This window comes from Colletotrichum truncatum, assembly GCF_014235925.2.
Source record: "Colletotrichum truncatum strain CMES1059 chromosome Unknown Contig_0017, whole genome shotgun sequence".
Taxonomy (NCBI): Eukaryota; Fungi; Ascomycota; class Sordariomycetes; order Glomerellales; family Glomerellaceae; genus Colletotrichum; species Colletotrichum truncatum.
The window spans coordinates 365,907-381,074 of NW_027222414.1; the positions used below are offsets into that span (position 1 = coordinate 365,907).

General features: G+C 47.2%; 6 protein-coding genes across 6 annotated transcripts; 2 read left to right on the top strand and 4 right to left on the bottom strand.

The window, feature by feature from the left end:
• Window positions 1–24: 24 nt before the first annotated feature.
• CTRU02_215651 (uncharacterized protein) lies at window positions 25–903 on the bottom strand (the record flags this gene model as incomplete). The annotated part of the gene is made up of 1 exon (XM_036723653.1): window positions 25–903. One exon carries the CDS (start codon window positions 901–903, stop codon window positions 25–27), a length of 879 nt encoding a protein of 292 aa, XP_036584336.1.
• Window positions 904–3,143: 2,240 nt separating this feature from the next.
• On the bottom strand, window positions 3,144–3,744 carry CTRU02_215652 (15-hydroxyprostaglandin dehydrogenase (nad(+)); the record flags this gene model as incomplete). Its single annotated transcript, XM_036723652.1, has 2 exons — window positions 3,144–3,658; window positions 3,714–3,744. The coding sequence occupies 2 exons, from the start codon at window positions 3,742–3,744 to the stop codon at window positions 3,144–3,146; spliced, it is 546 nt and encodes a 181-aa protein (XP_036584335.1).
• Window positions 3,745–5,731: 1,987 nt separating this feature from the next.
• CTRU02_215653 (uncharacterized protein) lies at window positions 5,732–7,425 on the top strand (the record flags this gene model as incomplete). Its single annotated transcript, XM_070206524.1, has 6 exons — window positions 5,732–5,804; window positions 5,854–6,779; window positions 6,848–6,969; window positions 7,041–7,167; window positions 7,266–7,323; window positions 7,376–7,425. The coding sequence occupies 6 exons, from the start codon at window positions 5,732–5,734 to the stop codon at window positions 7,423–7,425; spliced, it is 1,356 nt and encodes a 451-aa protein (XP_070059824.1).
• Window positions 7,426–10,681: 3,256 nt separating this feature from the next.
• Window positions 10,682–11,047, bottom strand: CTRU02_215654 (glycosyl hydrolase family 18; the record flags this gene model as incomplete). Its single annotated transcript, XM_036723650.1, has 1 exon — window positions 10,682–11,047. One exon carries the CDS (start codon window positions 11,045–11,047, stop codon window positions 10,682–10,684), a length of 366 nt encoding a protein of 121 aa, XP_036584333.1.
• Window positions 11,048–12,244: 1,197 nt separating this feature from the next.
• On the top strand, window positions 12,245–12,796 carry CTRU02_215655 (uncharacterized protein; the record flags this gene model as incomplete). Its single annotated transcript, XM_036723649.1, has 3 exons — window positions 12,245–12,252; window positions 12,305–12,490; window positions 12,550–12,796. 3 exons carry the CDS (start codon window positions 12,245–12,247, stop codon window positions 12,794–12,796), a joined length of 441 nt encoding a protein of 146 aa, XP_036584332.1.
• A 1,127-nt stretch (window positions 12,797–13,923) lies between these two features.
• CTRU02_215656 (tryptophan synthase) lies at window positions 13,924–15,056 on the bottom strand (the record flags this gene model as incomplete). Its single annotated transcript, XM_036723648.1, has 2 exons — window positions 13,924–14,691; window positions 14,745–15,056. The coding sequence occupies 2 exons, from the start codon at window positions 15,054–15,056 to the stop codon at window positions 13,924–13,926; spliced, it is 1,080 nt and encodes a 359-aa protein (XP_036584331.1).
• Window positions 15,057–15,168: the final 112 nt, after the last annotated feature.

A 15,168-nucleotide genomic window follows, 5' to 3' on the forward strand; every position in this document is an offset into this window, starting at 1 on the left:
CGCTAGCATCTTATGGCGTCTTTATTAAAGTAATTGCACTTGTTCTGGTGGTTTTGTGATAGATATCCCCGCGTGACGAAAGTGAGCCTCTGCTACGTCAGCATCGTCCCCAACCACGTCAACGCACCATTCCAGAAACATCTTAAACTCCCTAGAAATAAAGTCCTCATTTTCATGCCATTTTTTCTTAATAAACTTTTTGAGGACTCCAAAGTGTTCCTCAATAGGGTTGAAGTCGGGTGAGTATGGAGACAGAAATTCCACTACCACTCCCGCATCTCGGCATATCTGTATAATCTTCTCCGAATGATGCCATGAAGCATTATCCATAACGAGGACGGATTTTGGCTCTGGATATCTGCCACAGTGATGCAGTAGCTGGGCTATAAAGTCCTCGAATAAGTCACTGTCGGTTGATCCTTGGTATACTCGCCTCAAAACAATGCCATCTTGAGCGTAGGCTGGCAGAATGTGCCATCTTTTCCCGCGACCGAACCTCGTGGTCTCCACTGGAGACGACCCTTTCGGCGACCACCCCCAACGCCGGTATCCCGCTCTGCTGTCGCATCCAGACTCATCGACAAAGACAAGCTGATACGACTGGTATTGCGAGATGCGATGAAGATAATGGTCTCGAAGGTCGTCGTCACGTTGTTGTGCAATGCGGCGGATCGTCTTTCTCGTCCACCTAATTGACTGCAGGGTCCGGCCGATTGATCGCTCCGATATTCTCATCCCAAAGCTACGATATAGGAAGTCTGCCATTTCGCATCGATACATATATGGCTGTTTGATTAGTCTATTACATAGGGCCTCCTGCATGCGTGTTGTCATGCGGCTGCGACGGCCAACACGGGCTGGCTTTCGGGTGGGCATGTCAGAATCCAGTCTCTCGCGACGCATCTTCTGAACGGTATGCAGAGAGCATGATGCATTTGAGGCAATGGTCTTGTTTTCGAATCCTTGTGTTAGTAGAGTTTTGATCAGGGAACGCTGTGCGGCATCCAGTTGCGGCGCCATAATGATGGCTGGCACCAGTCGTCTCCAATTAAGAAGAGGGAGAACCACGGGACCAAGGCCAAGGGAGCAAAGATGGGCGCCCTGGGGGTTTTTCTTAGGCTGGGTTGCTGACGGCTTACTAGTAAGTCAGTTCTGGCTCTGTTAGCGACCGTCCAGAGGGTACTTGGTCACTACAAGTGTAAGCTGTTCCGCCAAGTAAGCAACGGTTCCACACCACCACTACTAAAGATGTTAAGTAAACATTTTGACGAAACCCATTACGCCTTTTACTGTATCCATCGCTTACCATTTCTCCTAGGAAAGTCTTTTCGGTTCACCTTTTCATGTAAGCTTCCAACTTGCATCCTTTTCTCCGATGTAAACTACTCTTATTGACCATTCATTTCGCAGTTTGACGCTCTTCGCTAAGTTGCCTTTTTGAAACATCCGTCAGCCCGCCCAGTCTTCGAAGAAGGAAGACTATTCTTCTGAAAAAACGGCTTTTAGACTGAAGCGCTTGTGAAAGTAAAATATGTCTGTTTTTTGGTGCTTCTTGTCGGTGTAATCGTATCCAGTGTTACGGCCCAACCAGTTGGTGCCTGGCCGGCGTAACTATATAATGCAGAACAGGGGATAATGATGCCAGAGTCATCATTACCGAAGCTTTTGCTTTGTGCCACAGTTGGTTGCCCTGGCCTGCTCGTAACATCCAGGTTACTTGAATGCATGTATGGCAAATTAAGCTGTTCTCACGCGTCGAATGGGACCTATCAATTCATGATGATGTCGCTATCGCCCTCTTCTTTTCCTTCTAATGTGTGTAGGTAGGTTTGCCGGCTGGATCGATGAAGAAGATATAGCAGTGCACGAAGCCGATGATCTCAAAGATACGCCTCAAAGTTGATAACATGAAGAAACAGGAATCGAGCGCTATTCCTACGTCTGCGATGCTGCTCGAAAGTAGTACTCGAGGACTGGAAGTTGCCTCCCGCAATCCCATCCGTGGACGCTCACTGTGTATTTTCTATCTAACATGACTAGCTGAACAAGAAGGTTGGCAGACGCTGTCTTGCCGCTGCATCTTCCCATTCAACTAAAACTCGTTTTTGCACTAACAGCTCTATCGCAGCTTGCTCTTCCGAACTGAGGAGATGCACCCTCGTTTTTCATAGCCCTTCAGAAGGTACGTTCTCTCCACGCTCGCGAAAGAAAGATTCGTCTAAATATTTCCAGTAAAAAGTATCAAATGCCCAGCTCTTTCTCGCAGCATAGTTAAACTAGAAACGTCCGGTCTCCTGGCTCTCGGGCATATATGCCGGAAGAAGAAACGAACGAGAGTTCAACTCTATCTCTGCCTCTCTCAAAGCTTAAAGCCATAAGGGCTCTTGTAACTGAGCCGTGTTTGAGAGGGAAGTTTAGCAGATGTGGTTTGGCCTGAGTCAATGTTGGGCCACCTTTTGCACTACTTCATCAAATTTCATTCCTCTCAGGAAACCTGCTGGGATCACAGGGTACCCGTGAAGTGGGAATTTCTAATCCGTAAGGTAGGGGGGTAAGCGTATGGTGTTCTTGTTCTATGCCTGTCTATAATCTAGAAGCACTAATAGAAGTGCGCATTGAAGTGGTTGAGAAGATATGTTTCCTCCGGTCTGCCCGTCACATGGAAGGCCGGTTGCAGAGCCACTTCAACCCGGGATTCCGGCTATTGCAACAAAATCCGACTCTGTGGCATGTTATCCAAGTCGATACCAGGAGGATAACTTCATCAGATCCTCTAGACCTCGACAATAGTGCCCAGGCTCATCCACGAAGAAACATTCATCGCCAAAGATTACTACAGCGCGGCCCCACATGTCGTCTTTCTTGACATACCTGCTGTGTCCGTCGGTCATGCCCGGGCCGAAAACCAACGTTAGAACGCATTCGGTTACACGCTCGATTGGAGTGAAGTGTTGCTGTGGGAAATTCTCCCAGCGTTCTTGCTCTAGAAGCTCCTGACCAAAAATTACTGATGCATCCTCTCCTCTTATCACCGGACCTCTTACTGTTCGGATTAATCCAGGGCAAATGATATTGCATCGGACTCCATATTGATGATACATAGAACTTGCAATCGCCTTTGTGAGACCCAAGACAGCAAACTTTTAGAAATTAGCATCATTGTTTAGGATACTGGAAAAGGGTTGCGTCACCTTGGATGCTGTATACAGTGGGTACAAAGAAGCTGGCCATATGCTGGCGCAACTACCAGTAATCACTAAGCTTTGGTCCTCCGTCAGGTTTTTTGCAAAATAGTACTGCGCCAAATGGACCGTCGAGACAACGCCTTTGAAGTTGACGTCGCAGACGTATTGATCTAGCGCCGGCGGTTGCTGTTCGAGGCAGGGCGGTACTTGGCTGTGCATTGATTCAAATTGCGGCCGACCAACGACGCCAGCGTTGGCGAACACGAAATCAAGGCGTTGCTCCCGCGCGAATATTCTTCCAAACACCTCTGCAAGACCTTGGTAATTCGTGACATCTTCCCGGTAAAAGTAAGCATTGTTGCCGAGGATGGAAAGCGCTCTTTCTCCTTTCGTAGGATTTGTTCCTATGATGTGAACATGCCACGCATCTCGTTGGAGGAGAGCTGTGGCAACGGATAGGCCTATGCCACTGTCTGTACGCGTTGATGAGTATGAGCTACCGATGCATTTGGGACTGAGATGAGTTACCTCCACCCGTGATGATGGCAACTTTATGCATTTCGCTTGGTATGTGAGGTACCTGAATGGGAAACCTAATCCTCGTTAGCTCTTTACAAGTGTTTGGTCATGTACGACTGGAGGTTCTGTGTTAAACCATTTCCATTTTGCGGCTGGCTCGTACAGGTCAAGACACTTTAAGAAGCACTGCACCATTTGTGAGAAGAGGAAAATTCCATCTGCTTTCCAGTACTGTACAGTTATACAGGGGTCAGCGAAAAGGGCTTCATGCTTATTCTCAACTCTCTGCAACTCTCTGATGTGTTTCCGCACGGACGTCTGGCATCTTGGCATCGACACAGTTTGAACTAGCACGGCGACACCAACCCACTGGAGCTTTTCACTGACAGGGGTGCTCCATCAATTTCTTAGAGCAAACAATGGCTTTTGTGTCATCAACACCAGGGGTCTTAAGTGGGTTGAAGGGCCAGTTTTGGATTACCCAACGTCTGTTATTGGAGATGGAGAACATGTTTAACTGTTTGGATCCGGTCTAAGCTGACGTACACCACATCTACGATGTAGATCTGTAAAACAAACAAAATAACCACACTGTGTAAGCAGCAAAAAGCTTACACGTCCGAGCGGCGAGAGATCAGAGAGTTGGGAATAGGATGAAGGCTTTTTCGCTGACTACTGTATGCAAATACATCTTCCTCTTTAAAGACAAATACCTTCTCTTTCAAATCAGAGTGGAGCTTGTAAGGTACTTAGATCTACCTAGCATAGTTGACCATAATCCATAAATGGCTCCAAAGTAAGCTGCATTTAGTGGTGATTACTTAGCGCAGGAGGTACTCAAAAGTATATAGCAAACACCCATGCGTTATCCTATTACATAATGACAGTACAGACGACAGGCCCAAATACTTAGCAAAACTGCTTAGTCCTCTTTATTTCCGCGCAGGGCAGCTGTATATAGTGTGTGCTAATGGTTGCACCACACTGTGTGGATAAGCATTAGAAAATAAAAGAGTTGTTTAAAAGAGGAAGGAATATTTGCATATAACTGTACGTATCTTCTGTGCATAGAGTCAAGTTCAAGTTAACTGCAATCACAACAAAAATCGGTTTGTGGATCTTGGCTTAAGGGAAGCAATTCATTGCAGCCATTTTCGGCTACTCTTGCTAATGAATCAGCTAGCAGTCGTCATTAGAAGGTACTGTACTGTAATGCGAATTTTTCTAAGCGCGGTTCTACGTTTTGCGACATAAAATAAAGGATCCACAAATGGCCGCTGTATCAATTCTAGAATGTCTAGAACCAGACGCCGATTTGGTCGGAGCTAAAGCTAAAGTGGAGAAGGTACTGACGTCATGAAGGTAAGGGCATTCAGCTTCACCGCCGGGCGTAATTACCTATGTGTTTATCCGTATTGACTACTGTACTATCGTTTTGTGGGTGTCAAAATGGCTTCAACACCGCCTCAGCATTGTCCAGGAGCCAATTGTTGCTTTCTGTACAGATCCATGCTCTGCAAGGGTTTCTTGTTCGCATGTAGATCCATAAACAGCCGCGATGAAGTAACCCCTTAATATCAAGCCTATCTTCTAGTCCATGACCCACAATATGCCTCCATCAATTCAGCCATCTGTTGTGACACGCCAATGTTATTCGCTGGAAGCTGATGCCTTTGCTTAATGAAAGCCAGAACCAGCTTCCTCATCGTCCCAGGGGGCAACAATGAGCACGATGCAAATCCCCAAAACTGGATTTTGGGGCATTAGACCCACACGTTGGACGCGCAACCTGTGAACAGAAACATATGGCAACTGAATGGCCCTGGCACGGCAGCACCTACTGCAGCTAATGCTAATGTAAGCGCCAATGGCATGGGGCGCACAAGATCCTACTTTAACACTACCAACTTCATCAGCTCATGATTGCACAGCTGTACAAACCACCACCGGCCGGAGTTTCTACAGTATCATTTAAACGTAATCTGGTTGGGGTATCTTTCCTCAGCTTGTAGTGCCCCTTCTCCACGATGCTCAGCACAACGCGATTCAACGTGATTATCGCTTCAATAGTGGCCACCGCCAGCTTTACCTACGGTTTTGGTCTGTATTTATTTATGATGTGATAAATCAGCTACGCTAACGAGGTCAGGCTTTGCTTCGTTTGCGACAGCAATTGGCCAGCCCGGTTTCTATGAGTACTTTCAACTGCCGACGAAAGGCCCTGGCGCCACGCACACCAACTCCATCATCGGTACTATCAACGCGCTGTTCTTTTCTGGCGCCGTTATCGGGGCTTGCTCTATTGGCCCCTTAGCTGACCGCTATGGCCGCAGGAAGAGCCTCGTCTTGGGGGCACTGGTCAGCGCGTTTGGCGCTGCTTTGACAGCCGGAAGCCAGAGCGTTTCTATGTTGCTCGTCGCACGAATCATACAAGGCGCGGGATTGGGATCTCTCGCATGTCTCTCCCCCACCTATCTAACAGAGATATCAACACCTCAGAAGCGAGGAATGGTCACGGGCATGCACGGAATATTCCTTGTGTTCGGTTACAACGTCAGCGCTTGGGTCGGTTTCGCTTGTCATTTTTCAAGCAACTTCAATTTTGGTTTTCGTGGCCCTTTGGGCTTCACAGCACTACCAGCGGTTCTCCTCGCGATCGGATGTTTATGGATACCTGAGTCCCCGCGGTGGCTTCTGGCCCGCGGGTTGCCAGACGAAGCCCGGCTAGTCCTGCAAAGGCTCCACACCAGAGAAGGAGATTCCGACAAGCGTGGATTTGAGCTCGAGGTGGCACGCTTGGAAAAGCAGGTCGCTTTAGAAACTAAGATCCCCGGAGGCTACCGCATCATTTTTCAAACCGCGGCGTACCGCAGACGAGCGTTATTGTCGTGCTTCATTCAGTTCGCCGCAAACGCGTCGGGCGCCTTGTTCATCAGCTACTATAGTGTCCTCATATACCAAAACCTTGGCCTAGATGGATACATTCCTTTGCTTATGTATTGCATTTTCACGCTTGTCGGTGCGATTGGAAATGTAGTGTCAGCCCTTTTCATCGACCGGCTTGGCCGAAGACCAGTAAGCATCCTTTACTGCATCTCATCTTTTCTACTCGAGTCTGTATCACTGATGCCTTTCGGTTTCAGTCACTCATTATCGGTTTCGCCGGTTGCCTGATTGCGATTTCGATCGAAACAGCAATGATAGCCGAGTTCATCGAAGGACCAATAAAAAGCGCCACCGGCCAGCGTATAGCGCTTGTTGCTATGTTTGTGTAGGCAATCCGTTATTTCCATGTGCGATGGTCTCTCCCAACATTAGCTAACAAACAGATTCCAGCTTTGTTCTCTTTTACGGCGCTTTCATTGACGCCGCTTCCTTTGTCTACAGCGCAGAGATCTACCCGACTAATATTCGGTCTCGAGGGGTCGCTCTCGCCACTTGCACATATTTCATTGCTTGCATTGTGAGTTTGCACTGTGGCTTTCCAGTCAGATGCCGCTTTGAAGGCCAAGTTGTTGCAGCGCAACTTTGAACCAGCATAATAAGCTGACCATGTGTTAGATTTTCGTGACACCAGGCGCCACCGCCATCGCTACTATCGGATGGAAATATTTCTTAGGTTAGCAAGGTGAAACTCCTTCAAGCATGAATAGAACTGACAAATATATTAGTCTTCATCGTATTGACCATTGCAGCGATAGCAATCCTGTGTAAGGCTTAGCACATCCTGAAAAGGAAACTAGCTAATTTATTACAGACGCCTTCTATCCAGAGACGAAAGGGAAAAGTTTAGAAGATTTGGTAAGCCAAGGTCGTTTTTCCGCGGACGAAATCGGCGAGCTGATCAAAAATCGACTAGATGATCTTCTTTGGAGACCCAACGTCAGACGATGACGGACCCAGCGAGCCTACTATCGGAAAATCGCTACAATGCTAACCTATGAAGGCTCTGCGATATAGCAAAGTCTAATCGCTGACTGGAATGGGGAATTCCATTGTGTACGAAAGACTTCCCATTCAATCGTTGCCACGCGTACTATGAGTAGGACTAGGCTAGACGTTCGTCGGTGCTGGCTTATCGGAGGCGTCAGCGTCGTCCGTCAAATGTTGCTGTACATCGTTGATGACATCCAGCCAGTAATGCATGGGCTCAGTTGCAGGACATACCTAGCCGATTTTTACATCCACAATTGACCAAGTCTTCGTCTGTCATCCAGTTTCCAAGCTTAGAATAAATTTGAGTAATACGGCATCACGAGCACCAGAACAAGTGTTGGTGTACAAGTTTGATGCGGCAGGTCCCGACATCAGTCTTTCTATAAATAAATGGCGTTTTGCGAGAGATTAGCAGCTATCGTGTTGAAGCAGTGGCAGCGGACGCTGGCTTGACTCTGGAGGGTTTTGCCTAACCATGTATAAGTCGGAAAACGGTACGTAACAACAAGCTGCTTGTTTGTTGTTTTGCTATGTGTGACGATACTTTCAATGCTCACCGAACACACCGAGCGAGGTGTGTTGACGTAATCCCTGTGAAACGCCTACCGTAGATCTTTAAGTAGGCGTGCTTTTACGCATTCCCTGCTTTTCTAAGTCAAGTCACCCTATTACACACTTTACAGTTTATTGATATGTGCCTAGTTTGTCACACTATGATCGAGTAGGTAGAATTGATGCGTCGGCAAAGCCCATGCCAGAATCGTGGCATAGCCCGTAACACCGTGGAGGAAACCGATTGTTGATCTTAACCTTACTTCTAACGAACCCCTCACACAGCTGCCGAGATAATTCACTCCTAACTTGAACCTTATTAGAACTACCGGCTCCACCATCACAGCCGGCGCGAAGTCAGCAGAACTTCCCACAGCGGTAGCGACAAAGTTTGACAGTGGCGCACTCGGCCTCCTGTAATGATGTACACCAGCTAGAGTGAAACCTTCAATTGTGGTTTCGCTGTTATCTTCTTATGTTCACAGAGGCGTATCCCATTGAGTGCCAGATGGCAACAGGTACAAATGACCCCTAGACTTAATCGCCGTTGCCATCGAGTTATCAATGTGTGTATTCTTGACATACTTTGGCGCTCGTCCATTCGCATAGCCTAAAATCCGAATTAAGACTGTCGAGGCATTATCTTATGTGCACGTGACTCCATCAATTACGGTCACTGGTTGATTTCATTCCATCCACAGTTATGCATGGCTGTGATTCGTACGATTAGTCAGAACTATTTTGATTTACGAGTGAAGAAATGATGTTTTCTAGTGCGTAACGCTTTGTTGGTGGCCCAGCCTTGATAGTGTCAGAGTCCACACGATGATGAGGTTGAACCTCTACTGGCTGTCTGTCCAAAGAAACAAAGGCGCATATCGCAGAGGGCACGCACGGTCAGTCACATATCATCTTTTGGTATTTATTGGTGCCTATAAAGCAACTCTAGCTAGTTTAAACTCCCTTGGGTCTTGACTAGTGCTTGATTTCGAACACCAGTTCTCAAATGGTATCTGGACACGATGCTGTGGCGAGGCTCCATCAATAGCTACGGTACTTCGCCTCGTGCGAAATACCAATAGCAGCAGCATATGACAGAACATTCGGAGAAAAAAGGATTGTGATTAGGATTGTATGATTTTAAATGCAGTTTCCAAATGGGCTAACCGTCGTTGAGAGGCGTTGCATGGTAAAGAAAACCACCCAATCACGTCGATCTCCTAGTTCACAATAGTTTGTGTTAGCGGGTCACATGAACAGTGTGGTCTAGGTTGAACTACTTTACGTTCGCAAGGGTCAAAAGCTTTCTTGAACGCATAAGAAGTGCAAAATTCTCTTTTTGCATGACGCCCGGCCAGCTCTCTCGTTCAACCGGTGCACGTGTGGTATGTCTGGTTTGTCTATGGAGGTTCTGTTGTCTAATCATCAGAAGGTCACGTGTTTCACAGCGAGTGTCTCTCGCGATCTGGTACCCAGTTTGTGAAAAAATGTCCGCTTTGCAGGAAAAACGTGGAGCGTTGCGAGGTAAGCCAGCGAGTCGGCTTGGACATTGTTCCATGGGCATGCGTGGGCATAGTGCGGCAACAAGCGAATATCATCGGCGGCAGCGAAGAAAAGACAAGAGGAATAAGCACTTTTACCAAGGATTGGCGAAAATAAATAAGGAATATACGGAATTTGACGCTTGGAAATATCTACTGAAGAACTTCTACAGTTCGCTGTAGATAGGGAGGGGAGGGATAAGCTACCTTGGAACTTGTATCAGTTGTAATTTGTACATTAAAGAGACAGAATATTTGCAATGTTTGCATGATTCTCTCGCCGCGGTCGTCTGGTACTACCTTGTTGTGTGAATCGGAACAGGATAAGCCAGCTTCAAATCTGGAACTGAAACGGGAATAAATGGTTTATACACTGAGACTCCAAGCACCTTATGTCCGTTGCAGAAATTATAGCCCAAATCTCAAATGGGTGCTTGAGCGGATAAGTCAAAACGACCATGCTGCAGCCAGAACTTGCATAATCTCCTGCGATATATTGCTCTTCCTACAAGCCTGTGGTGTATTTAGTCAAAGCATTATCACTGCTATACTGAAATATTTAGTCTTATTCATGTTTCATGCGGCAATGCTAGATTCGACAGCAAAGGCAGTACATACAAAGAAATAGATAAGCTCTGCCCTCTTTGGTACAAAATTCATTGTTAAACAGACTGCACACTACCCCATGCTGACACTCATCGTCACCTGAAAACGCTGTAAATCTAAGGTTTCAGACTTGGTTGTGTCTCATCCATTGCGGATAGTCGCATATCAACTGTCGGGATAATGCAGCAGGTTTAAAGAACAGTCTGCGTTCGCGGCCCCTCCTAAAGCGTTGAAGCTGGCGTGGATAATTCCTCTCTCGTCTTCTCGGTTGGCGGACGCCCCCCAGAACGTACTCCCACCTAAACCGTTCTCAACAATATACGCAACCTTCTGTCTGGTCAATTAGGGGCTATCATACGATACAAACTCTTGCGCTTCGATGTCGTAGCTAAAGCTGGCGCCAACAGTCGTGTTGTGGTAGTCCATTGCCCCAGGTCGTGGCAGGGCCTTCACGTCCCACATGCCTTGCCCCCACGACCCGTTGCCTGCGCCATAGTAGGTCTGGCTGAGCCCACCAGTCTGCTGAAATGCTCTGCCGTACAGGGGCATGCCAAGAATAATCTTGGTAGACGGCAATCCTTTGGATATATAGTCTTCGATGGCGACATCTGTAGAAAACGATGTCGAGTTAGGCTTGATGGGACTTGAGCGCAGATTGGCTTGATGTCCCGTCGTGGCGCTCCATGGACCAGAATAGTCGTAGGCCATCAGATTGAAATTATCAATAATATCTGATATATTACTGAGCGGCAAAGTATTGTAGTTGAACGGCCCAGCAGGTAACGATATTGTTAGGAGAAGACGGTAATAAGGCGCATACTGGCTTGCGTATGAATCCATCTACGACCGCACTTTGTCTAACAAAAGGACGAAATCTTGCGCCTCCTTTTCGTCAACAGGATTTAGACAGCATTGCGATATTCTGAACGGTACTGGACGTTTGCGGATTTACCATACCGACGGCTTGAGCGGAGATGAAAGTAAGAATCACCCAGCCGATTTTGAACATGGCGGTTGGCAGTACTGTGAGTTGTGAAAAGGTATTGAATTCTACTAGGGGCCGCCGCGTTTTAAGAAGTTTGGACCGAGCAGGCGTCCAGTTCTGGCTGAACAGCAGAGAGAGCACCGTCGAAAAACCGTCAACCACTCACTCTACTCGCTTAACGTCTACTACTCATAAGGGCAAGTATTCGAGCAGACGACAAGGACTACGACCAATGGCACGCTATTAATAAAAATACCCAGACTCGGTGTTTGGAACAGGCATGCTTCAAACTACATGTCAACGGCTAGTCGGCATCTGAGCCACAGCTGGTTGTGTATAAAAGCTCAGCTGGTCTCGAGATGGCCAACAGTCACCTCGAGACATCGCATCTTCCCTTTTTATCTGTAGATTTGGCATCCCTTCAACACGAACCCGACGCACCCAATAGATGAAGAGGGGCTAGACACTATGAACATCGATTTTGCTTTCGAAATTGCCCATGTGGTAAGTTTTAACGTTAGCTATCAGTTGTCACCTCCGCAACAATCTGCCGGAACTTCTGATCAGGCAGAACCACAGCCTGAGGAAATCGACTCAGGGGCTGGATGAAAATGAAGACAACTTGTCCGAAACGAGATCCATGTCGCCTTCCGTCAAAGAATTTGTACATTTATTCGATAGGAGTTACTCTAGCGATCGGTTCGAGGCTGAATACTGGTATGGTGGGCTAAAGGGCACAAACAGACGTAGGCTTATTCTTCCTTTAGGGCTCCAATTGACGAACCTCAAATGGATTTTATGAGCTGGTGGTATGCTAGAGAGGACAGAAGCAGCAGATTGTGTCACTGAGGATTTTATTAGGCACGGCATATGTTACGAAGTCTTTGGCAGAAAGCATTTCTGTGCTGAAATCCCGAAAAATGTTCAGGTATGTTCGTCTTATATCCGGGTTAACCCTTCGAAGCTGATCCAATCACAAGCGATATTGAATGTCGGAACAGGCAGTGGCGCTTGGGTTATGTAAGGATCTTTCTGTTAATCATTTATGCTGCTGCTCTGCTAAAGACATACCTAAGAGATGTCAGTGGGGCGTACCGCAGTGCTGCCGTGACCGGAATCGATATATCTCCGATTATGCCGCAAGAAGTACTGCCGAACGTCCGTTTGTGAGCTGGAACGACAGCCCTTGTTTTTAACGTACGTTGCAAGCTGAGTAGCCTTCCAGCGAGATTGACGACTTCAACGAACCATGGACATTCAAGCCAAACTCTTTCGATTACATCCACATAAGGTTCCTCACAGGGTCTATCAAAGATTGGGAATCGATCGTGGAGCAAGCTTATCATTGCCTGGAACCAGGCGGTATTCTTGAGAGCTCAGAGCCATCGTTCTTGGTTGAGAGAGACGACGGTACAGTAAATGAAAAGAGCGCCTGGTCCGGCTGGTACAATATATTTGAGCAATACGGGTAAGATTCTGGCCAAACGTTTTCTGTTGTGCCGCAGAATATCCAAAGACAAGCTTTGGAGCATGCGGGTTTCAAAGGCTTAGAAGAGCACATATGCCAGGTAAAAAGTCCGATATAGTGTTTGGCAAAAGCAGCTCTAAGATTGCACCCAGATACCAATTGGCGCGTGGCCGCAAACCAAAGAGAAAAAGGAATTAGGTCAATACGCAGAAACGATGATGCAAACAGACATATTGGGCTGTTTGCTACGGCCATGCCTTTCGAATGGTTGGACGCATAGCAAAATCGAGAAATATAGCTCCGAGCTACAATCCGAAATGGATTCGAAGCGAACGCGCCCCTTTTTTCAACTTGTGACGAACTAGGCACATAGCAATCAGGCTAGAAAAGGTGTGAAAGAGTGACTTGATTTAGAAAGAGGGTATGTCCGTGAGGAAGCGCGTACTTATACGCCTTCGGTGTGCGTTTCACATAGCTTACGTAAACACACCTGGCTCGGTGTGTTCGGTGAGCGTTGATATTATCGTCACACAACTGAAGAGCGTTTGGGGCTACAAGCTGTAAAACTCTTTATTAGAGGTACATGAGTAGCAGCAGAGCCAGGGCTTTCATTCGTCATGGCGAAAGCCCAGTCAAATTGGATACCATTGTACGCATCGAATACATTCTACTGTCTTGAGCAACAAGTCTTCAATTTTATGATCTCCTGCATATTTACATTATTAGTATTATGCGCTCAACTTGGTCTCTAATTTATATGGATAATTAAGTGCTAGACCTTATGTTAAGAAGGACTAAGCCGCAGTACAGCCAGTAACTATCAAAGTCTCTCGAGACGCATCACAAGCTGCAGCAGCTGGTGACGAAACATCTCCGATCAGTCACTAAATACGCGCACTAAGGTGGCATAACTCCAGATCAAGACACTAGTCTCTAGCAAGACATAGTGGCATAGAGAGCTAGTGCATGTGTTTAGTATGCTTGTAAGACCGTGGTACCTAATCCTATAACGGAAGATTCCACAGTTCTTCAAAAGGGAAGCTAGAGGGCTGGAAAGATTGCACAAAGTACAGGATTCTGAAGTCATGAATGAGAGAGAGTAACGGCCGACGTTCGGGATGGATTTCATTACTAAGCAATCAAACTACTCACGAGGGGGATATCCTTGTCGCCATTTCCTCCAATGCATACCAACACATGCTTATCACATCCTATCGACTTGGCCAATTGCATTGCACCATGAATGGCGTGTGCAGACTCTAGTGCCGGAATGATGCCTTCAAGTCGGCTTACTAAACGGAAGCAATCTATTGCCTCCTCGTCTGTTGCAGTAATGATTTCAACCCGCCCAGAGTCCCTCCAAAAACTCAGTTCAGGTCCAACCGCCGGATGATCCAGACCGGCCGCGACGGAATGGCTGCGTCCGATTTGACCATGCTTGTCTTGCAGCACATAAGTCATGGCACCCTGGAAGACGCCACAACTTCCCTTTGACAAGGTGGCACTGTGAAAAGAGCCTTGGAGACCTTTTCCCCCTGCCTCGACACCAACAAGCCTGACTGTGGTGTTGTTCAAGAACGGGGGGAAAAGTCCCACCGCGATTGCCCCAGTGCCAACACACGCGACGACTGCATCTGGTAGCTTCCCTATTTTCTCCAGACATTGCCTTTTGGTTTCTTCTCCCATGGTTGATTGAAAGGTCCGCACAATTAGGGGTATCGGGTAAGGTCCAGTTGGTGTGCCGGCTAAATAATATGTCGTCTCGGTGTCCGCAGCACAAGCACGCAAGGCTTCATTCATTGCTTCCCGACGTGTTTGGTCTCCTGTCTTGACTCTAGCAATTTTAGCTCCCAAAATTTCCATTTTCCCCATGTTGACTGATTGTCTTAACTCGTCCTTCTTCAACAAGAATCAATAAAGTGACAGATGAAGAAGCAAATGAGAATACGTACCGCTCCAACGTAGACAACACACTGTAGGCCAAACTTGGCGCATAGAGAGGCTGTAGCAACCCCATGCTGACCCGATCCCGTCTCCGTAATGATCCTTTTTTTCCCCATTCGCTTGGCCAGGAGAACTTGACCTAAGGCATTAACAATGCAGCACGATCCAGTGTGGTTTAAATCTTCTCGAGCGAGCCAAATTGTTGCACCACCTGCGTATGCAGTCAATCGGCTAGCCAAGTGAACATAACCTGGCCGGCCAATGTAGTCGGAATAACTCTGATACTCTTCCCAAAAGCCCACATTACCGACTTCCCGCATGAAGGCGGTCTCAAGTTCTGACAGAAATGTTGTGAAACACTCTGGCACGTATTGGCCGCCGTATGCCCCAAAACGCCTAGATAAGGCAATCATCTCTGGCGAGATTGTCGTA